This window comes from Parus major, chromosome 12, assembly GCF_001522545.3.
Source record: "Parus major isolate Abel chromosome 12, Parus_major1.1, whole genome shotgun sequence".
Classification (NCBI taxonomy): Eukaryota; Metazoa; Chordata; class Aves; order Passeriformes; family Paridae; genus Parus; species Parus major.
In genome coordinates, this window is record NC_031781.1 from 11,515,109 (window position 1) to 11,536,790 (window position 21,682).

At 58.0% G+C, this 21,682-nt stretch overlaps 1 protein-coding gene across 14 annotated transcripts; it reads left to right on the forward strand.

Moving 5' to 3' along the window:
* The first annotated feature begins 89 nt into the window (after positions 1–89).
* Positions 90–21,053, forward strand: USP19 (ubiquitin specific peptidase 19). Of its 14 annotated transcripts, none has more exons than XM_015641228.3 (28): positions 103–197; positions 3,884–3,983; positions 4,133–4,377; positions 6,098–6,154; positions 7,233–7,361; positions 7,911–8,044; positions 8,357–8,764; positions 9,085–9,352; positions 9,482–9,638; positions 9,740–9,811; positions 10,306–10,421; positions 10,737–10,951; positions 11,238–11,439; positions 11,526–11,659; positions 11,850–12,008; positions 12,089–12,199; positions 12,364–12,474; positions 12,626–12,727; positions 12,904–13,044; positions 13,226–13,344; positions 13,570–13,707; positions 13,797–14,161; positions 14,823–14,933; positions 15,443–15,659; positions 15,979–16,131; positions 16,239–16,402; positions 16,483–16,661; positions 18,480–19,623. In XM_015641228.3, exons 3-28 carry the CDS (start codon positions 4,269–4,271, stop codon positions 18,711–18,713), a joined length of 4,305 nt encoding a protein of 1,434 aa, XP_015496714.1. In that variant the 5' UTR covers positions 103–197; positions 3,884–3,983; positions 4,133–4,268; the 3' UTR covers positions 18,714–19,623. The 14 variants fall into 14 exon arrangements, 13 of the variants coding, with proteins under 13 accessions (XP_015496715.1, XP_015496714.1, XP_015496717.1 ...); XR_004499188.1 differs by lacking the exon at positions 103–197 and adding an exon at positions 20,855–20,968 and having other exon boundaries at positions 385–3,983; positions 18,480–19,399; XM_015641229.2 differs by lacking the exon at positions 3,884–3,983 and having other exon boundaries at positions 90–197.
* Positions 21,054–21,682: the final 629 nt, after the last annotated feature.

Sequence of the window (21,682 nt, forward strand, 5' to 3'; positions counted from 1 at the left end):
CCCCGCTCCCGTTACCGCGGGAACGCGCCGGCACCACCCCCGTTTCCCGTGTCACGTGACGCGCGCCCCCTGCTCCAGTGTCACGTGGGCGTGCCCGCCGGCTCCCGGAAGTGCGTCACGGGCTCGGGCCTGTCTCCGTTGTCGGCCCGCTCGGAACTTCGGCGCGGCACAAACAGACCGGAGCGGCGGGCGGGGCCGTGAGTGCGGGGAGGGCCGGGCCGGCCGGGCCGGGGCGGCGGCGGGGCCCGGGGGCGGCGAGCGGCGCCTGGGCCAGCGCGGGGTGAGGGCCGCGGCGGCGGGCAGGGCCCGGGGGCGGCGGGAGGCCGGGATGCGGCCCGTGGGCACGGGAGCCGGGGCAGCGGAGAGCGAGGCAGGCGGCGGATGGCGGTGGCGGCAGCCTATGACGGGCCCGAGTGGAGAGAACGTGCGGAGCGGCAGGAGCTGGGGCCGTGGGGGCTGAGAGCGGGGCTCGGCAGGACGGGCCGAGCGCGGCAGCCCCGGGCAGGAGCCGGCGCGGTGACCTCGTGCTCTGCCTGCCGAGGCCGTTCATACAGACACCGTTCAAACAAACACCGTTCACACAAACACCGTTCACAGCCCCTTTACCCTCTCTCGGTGCCTGGGGCCGGGCAGCAGCGCCCGAGAGGCCAGGGGCCGCCGGCTGCTGTCTGGACGCTCTCATCACTGTCCCTGCCCATGGCCGGCAGGTTGGAGCTAGATGATCTTCAATGTTTCCTTCCAGTGCAAACCGTTCTATGATTCAATGATCGTACCCACAGTCAGGGACTTGGGCCTGCCGGGTTCCCCACTCAGCAGAGGGCTCACTGCTGTCACGATGCGCCGGGGGCACATGGCTTGTGATTTCCACATGGGTTGGAAACATTTTGTGTGACAGTGCTGGCTTGAGTAGCTGCCCCAGGGGAGGGACTCTGTGCTTTCTCTGGCTCCACCCGTGTGTCAGGCATGAAACTCAAGTAAAAGTCAAGCTTGAGCCTTGGGATTTCTGTTCCCTTAGGGGAACAAGAAACAGAAGGTGATGAAAGTATTTGTGTGCACGAGAGATGTGTTTCTGTTGGCTGTGTTTAGGACATAGAAGATTCAAAAGCCCATGGAAAGATGATGCTGTTGGGATAGCCAACCTCTGTAAAGGCCCTTGCACATTGATGGGGAGTGCTGTGGACAAGCATCAAGGAGCTCGTCCTGCTTAGTGCTAACCCTGCCCCAGACACAGGGCACAAATTGCATCTCATTGAGCACCTTTTGCTGTCCTTCCTGGTCTGGTGCTGCTGTAAGGAGGAGTGGCCCTTCTCCTTGGCCTCTTGCTCCCTTGCTTCTGGCTAGTCAAAACATTTGCAGTCTCAGCATGAGCTGGGTTGGGAAACTGCTTGGGGGGAAGACACGCATAGGAGAAAGCCCTGACTGCCATCTGGATGTGGTGCACACCACAGCACAGAGGCAGGAAGAGCAGAGGACAGGGAGGCACATTTGTTCCGAGCAGCAGCATGGCTAGGCTTCCCTGGCTCTGGGGATTGAGTAAGCTTTTGTAGGAGTGCCCAGCTCATCAGGTGCTTCCCAGAGGTTCACCTGGCATCTAGCCAGAGCAGCCTTTCGCCATCTCTCCCCTGCAGTGACTCCTACTGTGCCAAAAGGAGTGGCGCCAAAACCGCTGTGCACCCAGGGGCTGAACATGCTGCCTGTATGTGTGTTTCCTGGTGGCAGAAAGGCAAAAACTCTCCTATTTGCCTACTCTAATCCCTGAGTAACCTTTGCTTTGCCTTCACTCCTCCAAAACCTTGAGGTACCTGCAGCAGCCTCAGGCTGCCATCAGTCTGGCAGCTGAAATGGGCAGGGCTCCAGCCCCCTTGGTTCCTGCCTGCCATGAGGGATAACTGTCAGCAAAACACCCGAGGGAGCTGAGCCCTCAGTGAGGCATAAAAGCAGCGGGCTTCTCCTGCAGGAGTGACAAGCAGGCACACAACCCTGTCTCTCTTCCTCACCCCTCCTTGGGTAGAGGCCTGTCCTTTCTCAGCCCTCCAAGACCCTTCTCAGAGCTTGCTTTCACCCTGCCTAGCAGTTACCCTCTGCCACCTCTTTGGAGGTGCAGGAGGGAGGTGACACAGCCTCACCTGACCCTGCATGAAGCAGTCACTGCTTCTTGAATCCAATTTCTCCTGGGGTTTTCACCCTAGAGGCAGAAGAAATAGAACAAAAAATGCTTTCCCATGTTTGCTGAGCCCAGGTGAGCTTCTTCAGCACCAGGAAACATCTGTAATCAACCTTTTTGGGTGTTGGTGGGGACTGGAGCTGAGTGACAGCATGCAGCTGTCATCAGAGGCCTAGCCTGGTGAATTACTGCCACTTTCCTTGCTGTGGGGGCCCTTCCCTTTCACTCTAGACCCAAAAGTGCTTCTGCATTCTGGAGAGACCCAGTGTGTGCAGCAGCATGGGGATGATGCTGCTGCCCTCCCACACTTTTTCAAGCTCTTTGGGATTAATGCTGGACCCTGCTCAGTCTCCAGGTCACTTGGGCCTCTCCACCATGGGTGGCAGGAGCTGTCTGTGCCAGGCAGTTGGGCTGAACTCAGCTTTTCACTTGGCTTCAGTGGCTCTTGGTGGTGAGGGTAGATTGGCCTGAAGAGAAGTGGTTTGGATGCAACACTTGTCATGGGGCTTGCTTTGCAGAGCTGAGGCCAAGACCAGGCTGTTTTGCTCTCTGGGGTTTCTCTGTTTGTGGCTACAGCTCCACATTTGTGACTACTTGTTGCCCTGAACATTTCTAGAACAAAAATGCCCTGGCAACATGGGGCCAGCAGCACAGAACTGGCCGTGTCCTTCCTCTGTCAGAGGAACCTTGGAGGTGCCTCCTGCCACTGGCCATGCTCATGCACGGCAAGGGGTCTGTGCTTGGTACATGGGTGAAGGCAGAACTGAGTGTTCCCGAGGGACAGCTTGCCTCCTGCTGAGGGAGAGGAAGGCTCAGTGGAGCTGGGCTAGGCCAAGGTGCTGTTGGGCTTGGCTCCATGTCCTCAGATGAGAGCCAGGCCGTGGGATGTGTGTGAAGCAGTGCATGGGAGCTGTGGCAGGCAGCTGGCACCTGGGGGGTGGGCAGGATCTGTACGGCTGGGCCCATTTCCCTGCTGCAAACCCCCACGGGCTGGTGAGTACTGCCAGGGTCAGGGTGTGCAGCCAGGGCAGTGAGGGAGGAAACCCTCCCAGCTCTGCTCTCACTGCCTCCATGGAGACACCTCCAGTGGGATTGTTTTCAGTGGGTTGTTTCAGCTCTGCTCTCTCAAAGCCCTGAACACTGTAGAGTGACACTAATGAGTGCAACAGACCCCTGGGCCAGCAGCTCCCTAAGCCTGTCGGGGAGCTGGCTTTGTAGGGAGGGCATGTCTGAGGGGGCAGGGGTGAGCAACTTACATGCCCTGCTCAGCCTACTCTCTTCCTGGGGCACAAGGAGCAGAGGTGTCCTGTTTCCAGGCCAGACCCCGCTGACGCTGTCTGTAAACTGGCTGGGAGATAAATATTCAAGGTTCAGTCATGCTGGTTAAGCTCCCAGCTAGTGGGTGAAGGGGGCGGAACTCTCCTTTTGCCAGGGAGCTCTGCTCCCATCTGTCATAGGAGACTGTCCTAGGCCTGCTTCCTTCTTAGGGTGTTACTGGCTCCTATTCTGGCACTGTTACACAGGACACTGTTTGACTGAAATAGCTGTTGCTCCAAGCTGTGTGACAGGCTCCTCCAGTTGACTCTGGAGGCTCAGTTTTGCAGATCCAGGTCTCATGTCCTTGCCCTCGGCTGTGTCTCTGGGTGTTGTTAGTGCCAGCAGCTCCTCTGGGCCAGTGTTGCTATAGTGGGAGCCATGAGCATGACACTTGCTTTCCAGGTTTTTAATGCGTGCCACATACTGAAGACCCCTGGTTGTATGTTGGGAGCTCTGACAAGCCTATGCTTTTGGCAGTAAGCATTGTAGCAGCTGTGATGAGGTAGGTTTCCTCACTGAGCGCTGCATGGGGCTTCCCATAAACACCATGGTGAAGGTCACGTAAGGGTACTGACCCTGAAGCAAAGAGCAGATTCTGCTGCTGTTGGGCCTTTTTCACCTCCTGCTATGCTTGCTCTTTCCTCCCTTTAGGCCATTACTTCCTTGCCAGAGAGTTTGACCACAGAGAGTCGCCAAGATAGCTGGGCCAGGAAGAAAACGTCGCACCCCTGACCCAGACTCCATTACTGACCCCGGTGGGCTGTTTGTGTCCTCCAAACGGCTGAAAATGTCCAGCAGCACAAATGCCCCTGGCCAGAGGAGAGTGTCTCGGGGCTTGGATGATGCCACCAATAAGAAGAAACAGAAGGATCGAGCCAATCAGGAAAGCAAGGAAGGTGAGAGCCCCTCAGCATCACTGTGGTGAGCAGGCCTGTGGTGTCTCAGCTCCACAGCCTGGGAGCCTCTCAGCCATCTGCTGCAGGATAAGCAGATTTGACTAATCACTTCCTGCAGCTTATGGTAACCCGTGTGATGTGGGATCTTCTTTGACACAGTGTCCTCCCTGGACCTGTAACCTCCTTCCTTTGGGTGCTGCTTAGTCCCAGCAATGTTAGAAAGGCTGGGCCTGTGGCCTTATTAGCTAAAGTCTGGAGTTGGCCTTGGTGTTTGTTTCTAGACTCTGCTTTGGACTGGGTGTGGACTGCCCCAATCCAGTGAGAGTGGAACTGAAACCTGTGGGTGCTCTTGCAGCTGGAGGCAGTGCTGCTTCTTTCACATCGGTTTGCTGAGGCCAGGTGTTGTGAGGCAGTGACTGGGTGTGCAAGGCCTGCGGGTGGGGCTGGTGCTTTAGCTTCTGAGTCAGGGCAAGGTGTGGTTCAGTTGAAGTAGTTGCTGTAGAATAATTCCTTCTGTAACTACCATGTATCCTTTGGCAAAAATGATGCTTCAGGTGCAGGGAATGCCTGCGGGCAGGATGCCTGCAAGAGTTTCTGTGGCTCTGGAAAGCTGTTTGATTTCTGTGCCTGCTCTGTTATGATTATTGTAACCTCAAAATCACGGGGTGTTTTATAGGCCAAGGTAATTGAGTGCTTGGCAAGGTCTGTGCCAGAGCAGCCGGGTGCTGTCTCCGATGCAAAATCCCATAGTGCAGAGCACAGCGCTGTGTTTTCTCATAGGAGGAGTATGCAGGGGCCTTCTTGAGGGCAGCCATGCTGCCCCTGTCCCCTCTGTGAGAGGTGGTGAGGGGTTGTAGATCCTCCAGGCAGTGCCACTACTATACTTCTCACACTGCTAGCCCCACCAGCACCTTTGCACCAGTGGCTGTGGTGGTCAGCAGAAGTTTCCTACTGATTTGTAGCCGATCAAGGGAGGCAGTGACAGCCCTCCGAGTCTGCTGGAGTGGAGACCACAGCTTCTGTTGCCACTGTTTCTCTGCTCCAGGAGAAAGTGCTGCCAGAGTTCACTGTCCTGTGGGGGTAGAACAGTCCTGGAGACACTTCTGGCTGTTGGAGGTAATTCTGTGGGGAGCAGGGATTAGGTGTCAGGTCAGTTTGATTCCCCACCCTGATTTGGAAGGAGATTTTCAGATGTGGATGTTGGCAGCTTGTGCAGGAGTGGAAATGTTAAAGTGCAGCTGGGCCACGTGGTTCTCTGGTTACAGCAGAATTGGTTTGAGCATGACCAAACACCAGGTTCTTTCTGTCAGATCAAGATAGGACTCCTCTATATGTCTGGGGGCTGGGACCTGGTGTACTGAGCTGGGCCACACAGCTGAGCCTGAGTGCTGCAAGCTCACAATGAAATGTGCCTCAAAAAAGCATTGCCTACATGGTGCAGTGTTGTTGTGTTGCTCCCACTGTGGTGGGATATGGTGGTATGGCCATAGCTGCTGTTCTGGGGCTGACTTGCTGCAGTGCCACAGGCAGGACTCTGGTGAAGGAGAAGAGTGAGAAAGCAGAAGAGGGAGATGAGCAACACAAGCAGGATGAAAGGCCTGGACACAGATTCAGGGTAGAAGGAGGTGATGTGTGAAATTTTGGGCATCAGCTTGCTGGCCAATGTTGTGAGGTGACAGAATGACAGACCTGCCCTGCGCTCTGCTTCTCTGCCCACCAGTGTCTCGCCCTGAGCTCAAGCAGGCTGAGACTGCTGAGGAGGAGGACTCAGAGGAGGGTAAGTTGAGGTGTGTGCCAGCTGTCAGTGCATGGCCATGGAGTGCCCTTGCCAAGGGATCTGAAGCTCTCACCTTGTTGTCCAGTGCTCTGGCATTGAGCAGAGCTAACCTGAGCACTCCCTTGCCTCAGTGTTTATCTTAACAGTATGTGGCCTTTCCAGGGGTGGAGAAGGGCTGTCTGCAAAGAAAATGCCCTGGATATGTGGCAGCTTACTGCTTGCAACTCAGGTGTCATGGTGCCACTGAGCACAGCCCTGGGACACCTGCTCTGCTTCTTTCTGAGCAGCACGTTATGCTGGGCTGGGAACATCCCGAGCTGTGTCACCTTGTGGGCAGCATTGACTGGTTTCTGTCTCAGTCCAGGCCTGCTTTGAGGACAGAATAGGATGTCCTTGTGCCCCATAGGTAGAACAAACCTGATTGAAATCAAAGGGATCTAAATCACTTTTTTGCCTTGAAGACTTCAGTGCACCACAAGACCACACCTGGAGCCTGGCAGGCACACGATGGAAGCTCTGCCTGCACCAGAGTATCACTGCTGCACTCTTTTCTCACCCGTTGCAGCATACTTGCCCGGCTTGCCGGCCTGTCCATGTTTCAGCCATGCTAGCCACGTTCACCTGGCAGGAGTACAGTGCTTTGATGGTTCCAGCTGGGCTGCTTGGTTTGCATATGCAAAAGGGAAGTGGCAATTTCTGATTGTGGTCAGAGTCCACTTAAATCCCCCAGAGTAATTCTGTGGCTTCCTCGTTCCTTGGGAAAGCAGTAATTGCTTTGTCCTTGGCAGGAGCCACCCCTTCTTCCCAGCTGCCACTGCTGCGTGTGGCCATGCCAAGAGCAGCGCTGCCTTTCTGATCTCTCTGGTTCCCACTGGGATTCATCTGCCCTGCTGCAACACGTGCTCTTGTTTGTGGCCTATCTGATGAGGGCAGGTCCCATTTTAATTGTCATGATCTGTGTTCCCTGCGCTGACCTCCTTAACTGCGTGTGTGTTCAGGCTTGCGTTCCCCAGCCAAGGAGTGGGCACTTCAGGCTCATTCCCCAGCAAGTGGGTAACACTTCCCTCCCTTTTCCTAGAGCTGCTGCTGGACTGGAAGCAGAATGCCGATGAGATCATTATCAAGTTGAACTTGGGCAGTGGAGCTCTGAAGGTGGAGGATGTACATGCTGATTTCACCGACACAGACTGTGTGGTCAAACTACCAGGTATGGAAATGGAGCAACTGCTACAAGTATTTCTCCATCTGGACTTGGCACAGCTCTGGGCCAAGCACGGGGTTGCTGCAGGCAGACATCAGACTTCTCCCTCAGAGGCAATGCCTTGCTCTCAGCTGGCACACACTCAGGCAGCAGACAGAGCTGATAGGAGAGCATTGTAGAGCTGGGGCAGGCAGGAGCTGGCCTCTGTGCCAGGTGACCAAGTGCCCACTGCTGCGCCAGTGTGTCTCTGTCCCCTGCTTGCTGGGATGGCTGAGTGAGTCCCGGGTATCCTTTGGAAAAGTGACTGTGCCCCTGAGGGCAGGGAGGCCCAGGGCCTTCCGGCTGGGAAGGAGGCCAGCCAGATGTACAAAGCAAGTTCAGGGAAGCTGGCTGGAGCCCTGGAAGGCTTCTGGAGTATGGTGGCAGCCTGCCTGCAGCCTTCTTGGCTCTGAATGAGTGCTTCCTTCATCTTGGGGGCAGGTGAAAAGGGGCTGTGCGTTAGGTGACAGCTGCCTGGAGCACTGCCTGAGGTGCTGGTTCCCCTCTGCTTTACAGACGGGCGTCAGTGGAGCTGTCAGTTCTATGAGGAGATTGAGGGCTCCTGCAGCAAGATACAGTGCAAGAAGGGCAACTTTCTACAGCTTGTGCTTCAGAAGAAAATCCCACTCCATACTTGGTCTTCACTTCTGGTAAGGAGGGAATGATCTGTCTTTTAAGGGAGCTTGTGGAGTCCTGGGGAGCTGGGATGAGCTCTGAGCTCCCTGCTGTTGAGCTGCCCAGGGAGCAATGTGGGGCACATCCTTCATCCACATGCTGCATGAGCCATCTGCCACTCTCCCAGGGACTCTTAACGCCTGTTTCTGCCTGCCATGCATTTCCAGGTTCTGGAGTAGAGTCCTGGTGCAGTCTGGGAAGGGGGAGTGAGGGTGAGGGATTGATAGGGACCATGAAAGATGCTGCTACCTGAATACCTTCCCACTATGCTGCATTGCTTTTTACAGAAGAAAAGGAAAGATGGATCCAAAGAACTGGCCAGAGGGACTGCGTGCTGGGAGAATGGGAAGGAGAAGGCTGCTTCTGCAGAGTTGACCCCTGAAGAGTCAAGGGTTGAAGGCACAGAGCCACCAAGATCCCGGCGGGAGCCCTCCAACCCCAAGCGTGCTCCAGGAAGAAGCGAGGCCCTGGGAGGGAAAAGCCCAGCCAGCCCAGGGACACAGAGTGGCCCCAGCGCCAAGCGGGCAGTATACCTCAAAGTGGCTCCCACTGAAGAGGAGCCAAATGCCAGAGTCACTGGGAACACAGAACCCAGCAAAGGGCACAGTGGAAGGGCCGGCAGCCGTCGCAATGGCAGAGCCAGCCAGGTTGATGCACCTGTGGCCCTTGCAGACCTTGCACTGCCACTCGAGAAGGTATCTGGGGACCTGGCTGGACAGGGTACCCCTGCTTCCTCTGCCCTCTGCAGGGGATGCAGAACCCATCCTTGCCGATGAGGATGAGGCAGGCTTCGGGATGCTGAGGCCTGACAGGAGGACCTGTGGTGGAGGAGAGGGTGAAGTGAGGATCCTGCTATTGCTGTGCTGTGGTGCTAATGGGGCTAAGCTGGCATGGGATGTGTGGGGGAAGCAGGTGGTATGGAGCTGTGCCTGACCGTCTGGCAGGAGCCACAGTGGGTGGGGCAGGGCAGCTCAGGGGAGTGTCTGTGTTTCACTGTGTCTTTCTGTATTGAAAGGCTGTGGTTTTGGCCAAAGAGACTGTTCCCGTGGAGATGCCACCTCTTGCAGCTACCACGGAGGTGTTTCCCCATCGTGTTGCCACCTGTGTTGAGAAGAGAGTCCTGCAGCCAGGCAGCCCTACTGAGGCCTTGCAGAGCCGGGACTGCCTGCCTATCCTTGGAGAGAGCTCTAAGGTCATCCCAGTGGCCACCCCACCAATGGGCAGAGATGGTGAGAAGAGGGACTGGTCCAAGGACGATGTGGCTCTGGAGGCAGCAGCTGATGGTGAGTGGCTAGAGCCCATGAAGTGAGCCTGGTCAGGAAAGTCCATCTGCTCAGGACCTTTCCTGGGTCAGCTTGCAGCCTCAGCATGCATGGAAGATAACCTCTCTCTCCGTGGCTTTCCTTACTCAGAGCCAGAGCCTTTTGTAAGCCTGACCTTTGTCAAGAATGACTCATACGAGAAGGGCAATGATCTGGTGGTAGTGCATGTCTATGTGAAGGAGATCCACAAGGAGACATCCAAGGTGTTGTTCCGGGAGCAAGACTTCACACTAGTGTTCCAGACGAGGTACAAGTTTGCCTCAGGATGATGCCAGGCCGCTGCAGATCTCCTGATTGCGGCTGGGCTACTTGTTTGTTCACCTCTGCTCACTCCCAATTTCTCTGCAGTGATACGAACTTCCTTCGTCTCCATCCTGGCTGTGGGCCCCACACAGTGTTCCGGTGGCAGGTGAAGCTCAGGTATGACTCCATGTCATTCTAACCCACACCAGGACAAAGGAAGTGAAAATGCGAGCTGGAGCAGGAACCAGTCCCAGTTGGTGGTTCTGTGTGGGGAATGCTCGTGTCTGCATCTGGAGATTTCACTTAGATCATGCTACACTAGTGCCCTGAACCTGGTCTGCCTTGGCTGTGTGCTTCCTTGCAGGGGAGGAAATCCCAGTGTCTCCTTGCCTGCAGTTCACACCAGGCTGTTCTAGAGCTCTTGGGGACAGAGACCAGCCTGTGTGCTCTTTGGGTGGGATGTGCAGCAGGAGGGTGCCAAGCAGAATGTATCTGTCAGAAAAGGGGCAGCCAGTGTGGCCAGGCTTGAGGGTTTCCACCCTGCTTTGCCAGGATCAGTGCTAGGAGGGTCCCTACTGCCTGGAGGCCATGGGTCTGCCATGCAAAGACTTTGGCTTATCTGAGGCTGCTGTAGGGTCTGGGGCCCTTCTGACTTGCTGTGTGCCTTGCAGGAACCTTATTGAGCCGGACCAGTGCACTTACAACTTCACTGTATCTCGCATTGATGTCTGCCTGAAGAAACGCCAGAGCCAGCGCTGGGGGGGGCTGGAGGCTCCAGCCACACGAGGTCTGCACCCTGCCTTCATGTCCTGCCTGTCTGCTGCACTGCAGTGGGGCATGGGCCCTCCTCACCACTGCCAGCTGGGGCTGGATCCTCTGGCATGGAATGGTGGGGAAAGAGAGGGGCTGAGTGGGTGCAGGTAGGAGGGATGGGAGGCAGGGTGTGAGCCAAGCGATAGGGGAAAGGCACTGCTGTTTCCCTTGCTTATGGGGAAGAGGGGTAGGAGAGAGCCTGTGTGCAAGTGTGGACTGAGCAGTTCAGCTCCACTGTGGGCAGCGCGTGGTGCTGCTAACCACAGGCCCACCCTTCCCCCTTTTTAAGGTGCAGTGGGTGGTGCAAAGGTTGCCATGCCTACAGGCCCTACCCCTCTGGATAAGAACCCTCCGGGCAGTAACCAGCACCCCCTCTCCAGCAAGGAAGAGGCCCGAACCAGTGACAAAGAGAAGCCACGTGTGGAAGATGGGGCTCTGGATGGCGTGGCAGCCCGTACAGCTCCAGAGCACTTGGCAGTGAAGCAAGAGCCACACATTCCTTCGGTGAGTGTGGCCACAATGGATCTGACCTGGATAGGGGAAAGAGGGACACCTCCTCAGCGTCACTCTGGAGACTGGCAAAGTATTCCTTTGGAGGAGGAGGCGGTGTCCCTCAGTCATAGTTGGCAGAATTAGGGGCAGCTGTTGGTGTGTCTGTCCCAGTCCAAGCTAGAGATGGTGTGATGGCTCCAGCCCTCTCAGGGGGTTTTCTTGGGCTTTCGAGTTCCTCTGGTGTTCCCAAAGAGACTCACTGAGTGCCACACCCTCACACCTGCCTCTGCTTTGGCAGCCCAAACCAACGTGTATGGTGCCGCCAATGACGCACAGTCCGGTGAGTGCCGAGAGTGTGGAGGATGATGAGGATGAGGATGAGAAGAAGAAGGTCTGCCTGCCTGGCTTCACGGGGCTGGTGAACCTGGGCAACACTTGCTTCATGAACAGTGTCATCCAGTCCCTGTCCAACACCCGGGAGCTGCGTGACTACTTCCACGGTAAGCCCCCACTGGGAGCCCAAGCAGAGCTTGGCCACTCAGATGATGAAGACAGCAGCCACCCTGAGCTTCTGTATTTCTTATAGATCGGTCCTTTGAGTCAGAAATCAACTATAACAACCCGCTGGGGACAGGTGGACGCCTGGCCATCGGCTTTGCCATGCTGCTCAGAGCACTGTGGAAGGGTACACACCATGCCTTCCAGCCCTCTAAACTAAAGGTAGGACCCCTGGCACTGGTGCTCAGCAGGAGCTGCTGTGGGTCCCCAGCTTTCCCCTGTGGGCACCTGGCTGTCCTGCAGGTTCCACAGAGAGCTGTGAGTGTGGGTGGGCGCAGCCAGGGTTTGTGCATGGGGCAGGCAGTGCTGCCAGAGGTCTGCTGACCAGCCCTGACTACTGTGCTCCCCACAGGCAATTGTGGCCAGCAAGGCCAGCCAGTTCACTGGCTATGCCCAGCATGATGCTCAGGAGTTCATGGCCTTCCTGCTTGATGGCCTGCACGAGGACCTCAACCGCATCCAGAACAAGCCCTACACAGAGACTGTTGATTCAGATGGGAGGCCTGATGAGGTGAGGGTGTTCCTCCCCAAGAGTCAATGGGAGAGCAGCCTGGGTGGTTTAGTGAGTTGCTAAGCCCTTTCTTCCTGCAGGTGGTAGCTGAGGAGGCTTGGCAACGACACAAGATGAGGAACGACTCTTTCATAGTAGACCTCTTCCAGGGCCAGTACAAATCCAAGCTTGTGTGCCCGGTGTGCTCCAAGGTAGGGCAGCCCTGGAGGTTCTGTCCCTGTCCTAGTTGTGCAGAATTAGATTCCTGACCCTTAGAGAGCACAGGTCACAGGGCGAGGCTGGATCTTGGGTCCACTGGGTCTGCTACTCATCCACAAGCACTTTCCACAGCTGAACGTGTTTTTGTTATCTGCAGGTGTCTATTACCTTTGACCCCTTCCTGTACCTCCCCGTGCCCCTCCCACAGAAGCAAAAGGTGCTGACTGTCTACTATTTTGCAAAGGAGCCACACAAGAAACCCATCAAGGTAAAGGATACCTTCTACCCTGGGGAGGAAGGCTAAGAAGGCTCCTGGAAGTGCCCCAGGCAGCTGGTCATGTGCCAGCAGGCTAAGCCGTGTGTTAAGTAAAGGCATGCCTTAGTGTGGTGTGACTAATGTGGCACTTTCTCGGTGGCAGTTCCTTGTGAGTATCAGCAAGGAGAACTCCAGTGCCATGGAGGTGCTTGACTCAGTGGCCCACAGCGTGCGTGTGAAACCAGAGAACCTGCGCCTGGCAGAGGTGAGAGTGCTGGGCAGATACCTGCTCTGGAGGGTTAGGCCACCACAGTAGAGCCTTGTGAGGTGGTGAGCTGAGGACAGCATCCTTGAGCTGCTGCTCTTCCCACAGCTCACTGTGGCTCTCTGAGGAGAGGGCACATAGAGCAGTCCTCACACAAGCCACTGCTTTCCTGGCAGGTGATCAAGAATCACTTCCACCGCGTGTTCCTGCCATCTAACTCACTAGACACAGTCTCACCAACAGACCTGCTGCTTTGCTTTGAGGTGCTGTCCCCAGAGCTGGCCAAGGAGCGTGTGGTGGAGCTTCAAGTCCAGCAGGTAAGAAGGCATATTGGGACTACTGGGAGGAATGCAGGAAGGCTGAGCCATAAGTGTAACTGAGCAGGAGGGGCAGAACTGCACACAAGGGCAGTTGGCTACATTGAGCATGGATGTCTACCGAGGCTGCCTTGTCCTGCCCAGGTGCCCTTCCCTGTCCAATGGGTCCTTTCTCCTGCAGCGTCCGCAGGTGCCCAGTGGCCCTGTTGCCAAGTGTGCAGCCTGCCAGAAGAAGCAGCTGCCAGAGGATGAGAAGCTCAAGCGCTGCACGAGGTGCTATCGAGTCGGTTACTGCAATGTGTGAGTTGGCTTGGTGCCTGGCAGGGAGGGAGGGTCTCCTGCTGTGAAGGGCTGAATGGGAGAGCTCTGCCTGCTGGAAGAAGGTGGGATGGGACTGCCCTTTTTGATGGAGCCTGTTGAACTCCTGGTGTTCCCCTTGTCCCCAGCACACCCCTCTGGCCCTGCACTGCTCCTTCCCAGGCTGTTCAAGGATGCTGGGTTCAGTAGGGGCTGTATGTGTTACAGGGCATGTCAGAAAACACACTGGCCAGACCACAAGGCTTCGTGCCGTCCCGAAAACATCGGTTTTCCCTTCCTCATCAGTGTGCCCGAGTCCCGCCTCACCTACGCCCGCCTGGCCCAGCTGCTGGAGGGCTATGCAAGGTAAGCGTCCAGGGAAGGAGAGTGCTTCTGCCCCAGAGCTGAACTCAGCCCCGTGTCTGGCCAGCTCTAACTCCCACCTCTATGCCCAGGTACTCGGTCAGCGTGTTCCAGCCTCCATTCCAGTTGGGCCGGATGTCACCGGAGCAGGGGCTGCAGCCTCTGCACTCAGACAAGCTGGAGCCCCTGGCCAAGAGCAGCTGTGCAGCCGTCACTTCTGCCCCTGAGCTGGGAGATGGGGACAGGGTTTCCAGCCTCCCACAGGAGCCCCCGCTCTCGCCAGCTGTGCCTGAGCTGCAGCCAGAGATGGGGGATACTACCACTGTTCGGAGCAAGGTCCTGACAGCCAGGAGTTCCCTGCTGAGCTTGGATTCGGGGTTCTCTGAGCACATGGAGTCGCAGGGTGACAGCTGTTGTGAGAAGGAGCCGTCCTATGAGAGGGCCCTCAAGCCAGAAGGTAAGAGGTGCTGAAGTGCTGGCTGTGTCTGTGCCTGGAGCTCAGGCAGTTCTCCCTTCTTGGGGTGTCACCTCCCAGCACAGCATCTCTTCTCCCCTTGGGAGTTTGGTTGGAGACTCTTGGGAACATAGATGAGGCCCTGGGAGCTTTGTTTTGGCACTGTTACCTCACCTGAAATGCCTACCTACCCACGCTCTGCCCTGCCCTGCAAAGCCCAGGGTGTAGAGCAGAGACCTGATGAAGAGAGAGGCTGGAGTTCTGCGTTGTTGTGGGAGAGGTGGGAAGGCAGGGGCTGGCAGAAGTCCTGTGGGAGCAAGGCAGAGCTGGTGCAGGCTGAGCCCCTGGGGGCTGTGATCAAAGCACTTCCCTCGCTCTGACTCAGCTGCATGGGACCAGCCTCTTGCGCTCGGCTGCCTGGCTGTCACGTTTCCAGACACTCGTCTCAGGATGGCAGCAATGTGCAGTGAAGGGGCAAGGCAGGCAGAGGAGCACAGCTTGCCAGGGGCAGGCGCCTGCTAAAAATAGTCAAGGACACGGGCACGTGGTTGTGTCCCTTCAAGGCCGTAGCATGTGAGGTGGGGGTGGGGGCGCTGCAAATTCTCGGCCCCTACGCAGGGCAGACAGGCAGTGCCACCACAAATCTGTCTCTGCCTATTCACAGCTGCCATCCCTGGGTACCAACACACTCCAGACTCACTGAGTGCCCGTGCCACACAGTTCTACATCACTAAGATCGACACTGCCAACCGAGAGCACAAGCTGGAAGACAAAGGTGAGCCAGAGCCCTGTAAAGCACCAACTTTGTCTCTTACAACCTCTGGCAGGGTAGTGGCCAGGGTGGCAGAGGCTGCCTGGAACAAGATGAGCTGAGGTGTCCACACTGGACAGTAAAAGCTGCATCTGACAGGGGAGGGAAGGGCTCTGCTGCACAGAGCCTCTGTCTAGAATCTCTTGTTGGGCATTACATTCCTGCTCCCCTCAGCAAATAGGCCCATTCTCAGAGGGTCTGTGATCTATGGGTCATTTCTTTGTTTGAATGGGATGCCCACACCAAGTGCTGGTTGTGAGGGTGCTGCTGATGAGTGGGCCGTGCCGGTGTTACGCTCTGCAGGCTGAGGGGCTCTGCTGCCCCAGCATGGTGAACCTGGCCAGGGGGCACCTGTCCCTTTCTGGCTGCACTTTTTGATTTCTGTATCTAACTGGGATGGACAAGATTGCTCCAGCCAGGTGGCGTGGTCCAGCCACGTGGGGTAGGTGTGTGAGGTCTGTGCCCCTTCACAGGTGACACCCCCCTGGATCTGACAGATGACTGCTCCCTTGCCCTGGTGTGGAAGAACAATGAGCGCCTCAAGGAATTTGTGTTGGTAGAATCCAAGGAGTTGGAGTGTGTGGAGGATCCAGGCTCAGCCAGTGAAGCAGCACGGGCTGGCCACTTCACCCTGGAGCAGTGCCTCAATCTCTTCACGAAGCCTGAAGTTCTGGCCCCAGAGGAAGCATGGTGAGGAAGGCAGCAGGGTGGGTTCCAGCCAACGGGCCCAGACAGCAGCAGGGGTTTCCCAGGAGCTGCCCGGGCTTGCATGCTGTTTCTTCTGGCAGCCAGGAACGATGGGCTGGGCTTCCCTGTGCACTGGGAAGGGCTAAGCCAGGAGGGAGCAAAGCTAGTGCTCTGTAGAACTGTACTGGCCTGCCCTTGACAGAAGGGGCTGAGCCCTCCCATATACCCTCTGCCAGCTCTGCATGTGGGGACCCTGAGGCTGAGCTGGGCTGCAAGGAATGAGGTTCTCCCCATGCCGGTAACGAGCACGCTCTTTCCACAGGTACTGCCCCAAGTGCAAGCAGCACCGCGAAGCTTCCAAGCAGCTGATGCTGTGGCGGCTCCCCAACGTCCTCATTATCCAGCTCAAGCGCTTCTCCTTCCGCAGCTTTATTTGGAGGGACAAGATCAATGACATGGTGGACTTTCCTGTCCGGTGAGAGCCTGGGGGACGATGTGCCTGAGTTGGCACTGCCTCTGCTGACCTGCAGCCCGGCCTGCATAACACTGATCACCCTTGACGGTCACTGTGTCTCTCCACAGGAGCCTGGACCTGAGCAAGTTCTGCATTGGTCGGAAGGGTGAGCAGCAGCTGCCTATGTATGACCTGTATGCTGTGATCAACCACTATGGAGGTATGATCGGAGGGCACTACACAGCATACGCCCGCCTGCCCAACGACAAGAACAGCCAGCGCAGCGACGTGGGTGAGCATCTATCACCCTCGCCACCCCTCTGCTCCTGCAGCCGTGACTCGTCTACTTGCTTAACCCTTCCTCCTTCTCAGGCTGGCGGCTCTTTGACGACAGCACAGTCACCACTGTGGATGAGAGCCAAGTGGTGACCAGATACGCGTATGTCCTCTTCTATCGCCGGAAAAACTCTCCTGTGGAGAGACCCCTGCCAGGGCATCCCTCAGACCACCGCACCGAGCGCACCCCCTCTGCCGAAGCTGCTGCCAGCCAGGTGAGCACTTGCGTCCCTTTCAACACTGTTGAAGCCACAGAGCCTTGAAATGTGTTCAGGGACCCACATGCAGGGCCCTGCCCATCTTTGCCTGGTGCAGTTATAGTGCAGTGCCTGTACCCTTTTGAAACCAAAGAGCTTGCGCCAGCTGGGCATTGGAGCCTGTGTTGCCTTGTTCTCACTGAGGGTTTGGGACAGTCCCTGTCCTGAGGGATCACGGGAGAGCTGGTTTTCATCATCGTTGTGGAAGTGCTGGTGGGGAGCACTGGAAGAAGGGGCACAGCCTCACTGGGGTCTGCATTGGAGGAGGGGTTGTGAGCAATGCAGTAGGATCTCGTCGTGCCAGGGATCAGTAAGAACTTGCCCACAGGAGCCATTTTCAAGGCAGGGTGGGGGACACTTTCTGCTGGGCCCCAACTCGGGGCCAAGCCAAGTGCAAAAAAGGTAAATGCCAGTGCTGAGCCAGAGGCCTGGCAGCCTTCACAGGGTGCTGTAGAAAAACCTGCCAGAGCGAGCTCTGTTGCTGGGTGGCCTGGGAGGGAGGGACTGGGGATGGGCCAGATGGCAGGGTGCTTTCAGAATGCAGTGGTAAGAAATGTCTACACTGATATTCTTGTGAAAGTCAGGAATGCTGAGGCTGGTGTCCACCCGATCAGACCCTCTGCACCATTGTGCTGCAGATGTTCCCTCCATGCTCAGCATCTCTGTGGGCTCATGGAGTCTGAGGACAATGCTCACTTCTTCTCTAGCATGACCGCACATGTGTGCCCTGAGGGGCCCTTCTGGCCTGGCCTCCCTGCCCCTCTGGCTCATCCTCCCCTTGGCCCAGTGCTGGTTAGGCATCCCAGCTCTGCCCTCTTGCCTGGGGACAGAAGCTGTCTGTCTGTAAGGCCAGCAGGGCTGTCTGGCATGTTAGTGTCTGCCTGCCTGAGTTGTTCCTGCCCTATGTGCGTGTCCTGGAGCAGCTACACTCACTGGGGGCAGCCTGAGCAATCAGAAAGTTGCGCTGCTTTTCGCACACTGGTGGCAAGAGCCTTCAGGGACGGAACTGGCACTGTGGCTCACTGTATGCCCCATGGCAGTGGGGTTCATCGGGTTGCTCTGTGGCACTGGGGCTCATTGGGCCCCTGGCAGCACCGGTTTCCCTGCAGTAATGGGATGCATTGGATCCCAGTGGGGCTCAGCAGGTCCCCAAGCACTCTGGACCACCTGCACCCTCCCTGGCACTGGGTGCCCTCCAGAGACCTGCTCCCTGACTGGCTGCTCTGCATGATCACCACCATGAAGGGCCAAGCTGTGGTTGGCTTCCTGTGGAAAATCCTTCTGGAACTTGGGCTACGATTGGTTGTCAGAGCATTCCTACCCACCAAAGTGGAGCTGTGACTGGCTGTACTGGCACTGTGCCTCCTGCTCCTGCTGCACCAGCTGGCTCTGGATTGGCTGTCATTTGAAAGATCCTGTTTGGATCACAGAAGCTGGTTTGTGATTGGCTGCTGCCTGCTCCCTTGCCTCCTGGACCCACCAATGCAAGTCCATCTGCTCCATCGGGATCCAGCTGCTGGCTTCACTCCCTGCAGTCCCGTGAAGACCCTGCCCGGCAGCTGCCCATGCTCCCTCCCACAGAGCCACCCACCGGAGCCCCACACACCAGAGACCCTGAAGAGCTGCGGGGGCGGGTTCGACCGTGACGGTGCTGCATGGGGAGGCGGGCTGGCTGGGCACGGGGCTGGGCTTGCAGGCAGCCGCCTGCCCCAGGGGATGGCAAGGGGTGTTGCCCATTGTGTTCTCCAAGTGCTGACGCAGGTTTCCACATCGCAGGCTTCTCTGATCTGGCAGGAACTGGAGGCTGAAGAACAAGAGCTGCAGCTTGAGGCAACCCAAAGGCCTGCAAGAAGCTCCTGGAGGCCCTGTGGCCAGAAGCGGAATCCGAGCACCCCCCAGCACCCAGATGAAGGCTGCATCAGATACTTTGTCCTGGCCACCACAGCCGCAATTGTGGCTCTCTTCCTGAACGTCTTCTACCCGCTCATTTACCAGCCCCGCTGGAGATAGGCCCAGGCGTGTGGCCAGCTGCAGGAGCAGGGCCGCCAGGGCACGCGCCGTCCTAGGACGCTATGAGACGAAGACATGAGGCAGCAGGACAGAAAACGCTGGGAAAGACTCGCCAAGGGAAACATGGGGCTGTTGGCTCCTGCCTGTCTGCTCTGGTAGCTCCTGTGCCAGCTGGCAGGCCTGTGTGGCCAGCCTGCTACCTTGCCAAGGCACAGCCCAGAACCAGAAGCTCTTTTGCCCTTCCTTGCTGCCCACTGGGAGTGGGGCAGACGTCAAGGCTACCTGCTGCTCAAGAAGGGACATTGCTGCTGCAGTGAAGCTGGGGTCTGAGAGCCCCATGGGCACATCAGCCATCTCTGCTTGGCTCCCAAGAAGGAAGTGTGGAGACCTGCTGGGAGGCTGCAGCAAGGGCAGGATGCCCTGACACGGGCCCTGGCCTCTCTCAGCTGTGCTGCTGCAGGAGCCTTGAGCTTCCCTAGAGCTGGGACTACCCATGGTCCTTGGCCAGCCCAGTCTGCCCTGCTAGCCTTCTGCTGAGCCTTCTGGTGCCAGTTGCCTGTGTGCCTGTGTGTGCCATGCTCCTGTGCTGGGGCTGGACAGGCTTGTTACCAAGGGCTTGTGAGCTTTCCTGCTCCAGTCCCAGACAGCTGCTGGGGAGCCTGGCAATCCAGACTGGGGTGCCCATGGTGAGCATTCATCTCTGGTCACTGACCTGATTCTGCGTCACTGCCTCCCACCAGTCTGTGGGGCTGTGTGCTGGGAGCAGCTGGGGGAGTTGGTCTCTTCAGGGCAGCGTGGTGCAGCACCTCATTTGCGAGGGCACCAGCTGCCCATGCTGTGGGAGAGGCATGGGATTAGGCAGCACAGGTATGACTGTGGTGCATTAATAAAGCCAGGTTTTCCAAAGAAATGCAGCATTCCTGTCCTGTGTGCTGGGACTCCCACACAGAGGTGAGGACTCCACACTGAGGTCACTTGAGGCCACTCTGTGACCCAGCTGGCACCAGGACCATCCCTTGGGCTTTGCTGGGTGCCTGGTGCATGCTGTGTGGCAGCAGGCTCAGGGGAGAGCTCTGCCTGCCCATGCCATGGGGCACAGGCTGGGCTCTAGTCCCAGCTGTGGAGTGGTAGCCTTGTGGGACACGTGCAGGGCGTGGGGAGCCCGGCAGAGCCAGGGGCGGGCAGTCCCCTGAGGCTGGGGCACAGGCTGCAGTTCCAACGGTGTCTGACATTGAGACGTGTTGCCCTTGGCTGTGTGTGGCTCAGACAGCTCTGGCATATTTGGGAGTGATAGGTGACTTCAGAGCCCTGTGACTTTCTTTTCCGTCTCCACTGCTGTTCTGCTGGCAGTGCCCTCAGCTGGCTTGGGAGGGATGCTTGGCAGCGAAGGGGTTTATCTGTGTTTTAGGCTGGCGTCTGAGCTGGACTCCCCTACCTCTGTCCCACACCCTGCCTCCACGTGCTGAGGTTTACTCCCCTCCCAAGCAGGTCCCAGCTGGGGAGCCCGGCAGGGCTGTGCCGTGGTCATGAGGTGCCTGTCCTGGAACAGTCGCCTCATTGTCTACAGCGCTGGGTCTCGGCAGCTTCCCCCGCTCACCCACAGTACTGGCCTCGTGGGTCTGAGTCAGTGCCCGGCGCCGGTGGGCTGACCTCTGCTCCAACTGGTGCTGGCACCCCAGGAGTGGTTGGGGCCCACAAGCTGCTGCCTGCACCTGCCTGTCCTCACCGGTGGTGGGTGGCCAGCAGTGAGGCCTGACAAGGTGCTCTCAGCCCTGGAAATCCCCTCTGGCCCTACTCTGTTCCTCAGACCTCCGGCAGGCACTGGCAGCCTGCCCGAGGTCTGTCACTGCCGCCCGTGCTGGGCTGCAGGGCTCTGCTCCGACCGCCAGTGGCTGAGCAGCCCTGGGGCAGGAGTTGTGCCGCGGCCTGGCTCTCCTGCTGGGCCGGAGGGGCTGCCTCCTGAGGCCCTGGGCCTGCTTCCCTTTGCCCTGCCGTGGGGTTTGCTCTCTAAGCCCAGGGGCTGCACATTGTGCATGTGGGGCTGTGGCCCCCCTGGGCACCCCTCCAGCCCCCCGGGAGCAGGGAGGGAGATGGGTGGGCAGGGTGCAAGTCTCCCTCTCATGCTCACCTTCTGCTTGCAGGGACTGCCCCCAGTGCCGTTCGGATCTGGCCTGGCCCCCGAAGGAGCCCCGCCGCTGGCTGCGGAAGGCCTCCCCGAGCGTTTCGCCAGCCCCGCCGAGCGCCCAGCCCCCTCCTACAGCAGCATGGAAGAAGTCGACTAGGGTGTCGTGGGGGACCTGGCCTGGGGGTTTGGGCCAGGCCGGGCACTGGGGGGTGGGGGGATGGGGGGAATCAGGGTTTGTCCTGCGCTCATTAAACTCTCTGAACTCCACTCGCCTCTGCTGCCTGCTATCCCTTAGGACCCTCTGCCCCCCTTGTGAGCCAGGGCATCATGTCCCCAGTGTGCTGTTGGGACTCCCAGAACCCTGCTGCCCCAGGTGCCCTTGTGCCCCACTGTTCCCTGGTCTGACTTGGTGCTCGCTGTCCCCTAAATCCACAGCAGCGGGGATGAACACAGAGTCCTCTGGTGCCTGCTGCCTCTCCCTGTGCTGCTGGCTGCACCCTGTTGTCTCATGTCCCCCGGTGCAAATCTTGCTGCTTTAGTGCCTCGTGTCTTCTCCTGTGCCCTTGTGCTGGTGGGGCGAGACGTACAAGTCGCGGAGTTCTAGTGCCTGTTGTGCGCTGAATGCCTCGTCTCCCGCTGCCTGTCTTGTCGCCTGCTGTCCCTAGCGCTTGGGTCCCCGGGTGTGTCCTGCTGCCTTGTGTCCCATGTGCCCGGTATTCCCCGTTGCCAACGCCGTCCCCCGCTGTCCGTAGTACCCGGAATCCCGCGGGGTGTGCCTTGTCCCCCCGTGCACCCCGCCTCGCCCCGGGGCCGGTGCCAGTGCGTCGGGACTGCAAGTCCCGTC

Bases quoted from the DNA above. Each gene is read 5' to 3' on its own strand.
- USP19 (XM_015641229.2), top strand. From the start codon at position 4,269: ATGTCCAGCAGCACAAATGCCCCTGGCCAGAGGAGAGTGTCTCGGGGC. The intron at 13,345-13,569 runs GTGAGTTGGCTT...TATGTGTTACAG, and splicing joins CGAGTCGGTTACTGCAATGT to GGCATGTCAGAAAACACACT. The intron at 14,162-14,822 runs GTAAGAGGTGCT...GCCTATTCACAG, and splicing joins GAGGGCCCTCAAGCCAGAAG to CTGCCATCCCTGGGTACCAA.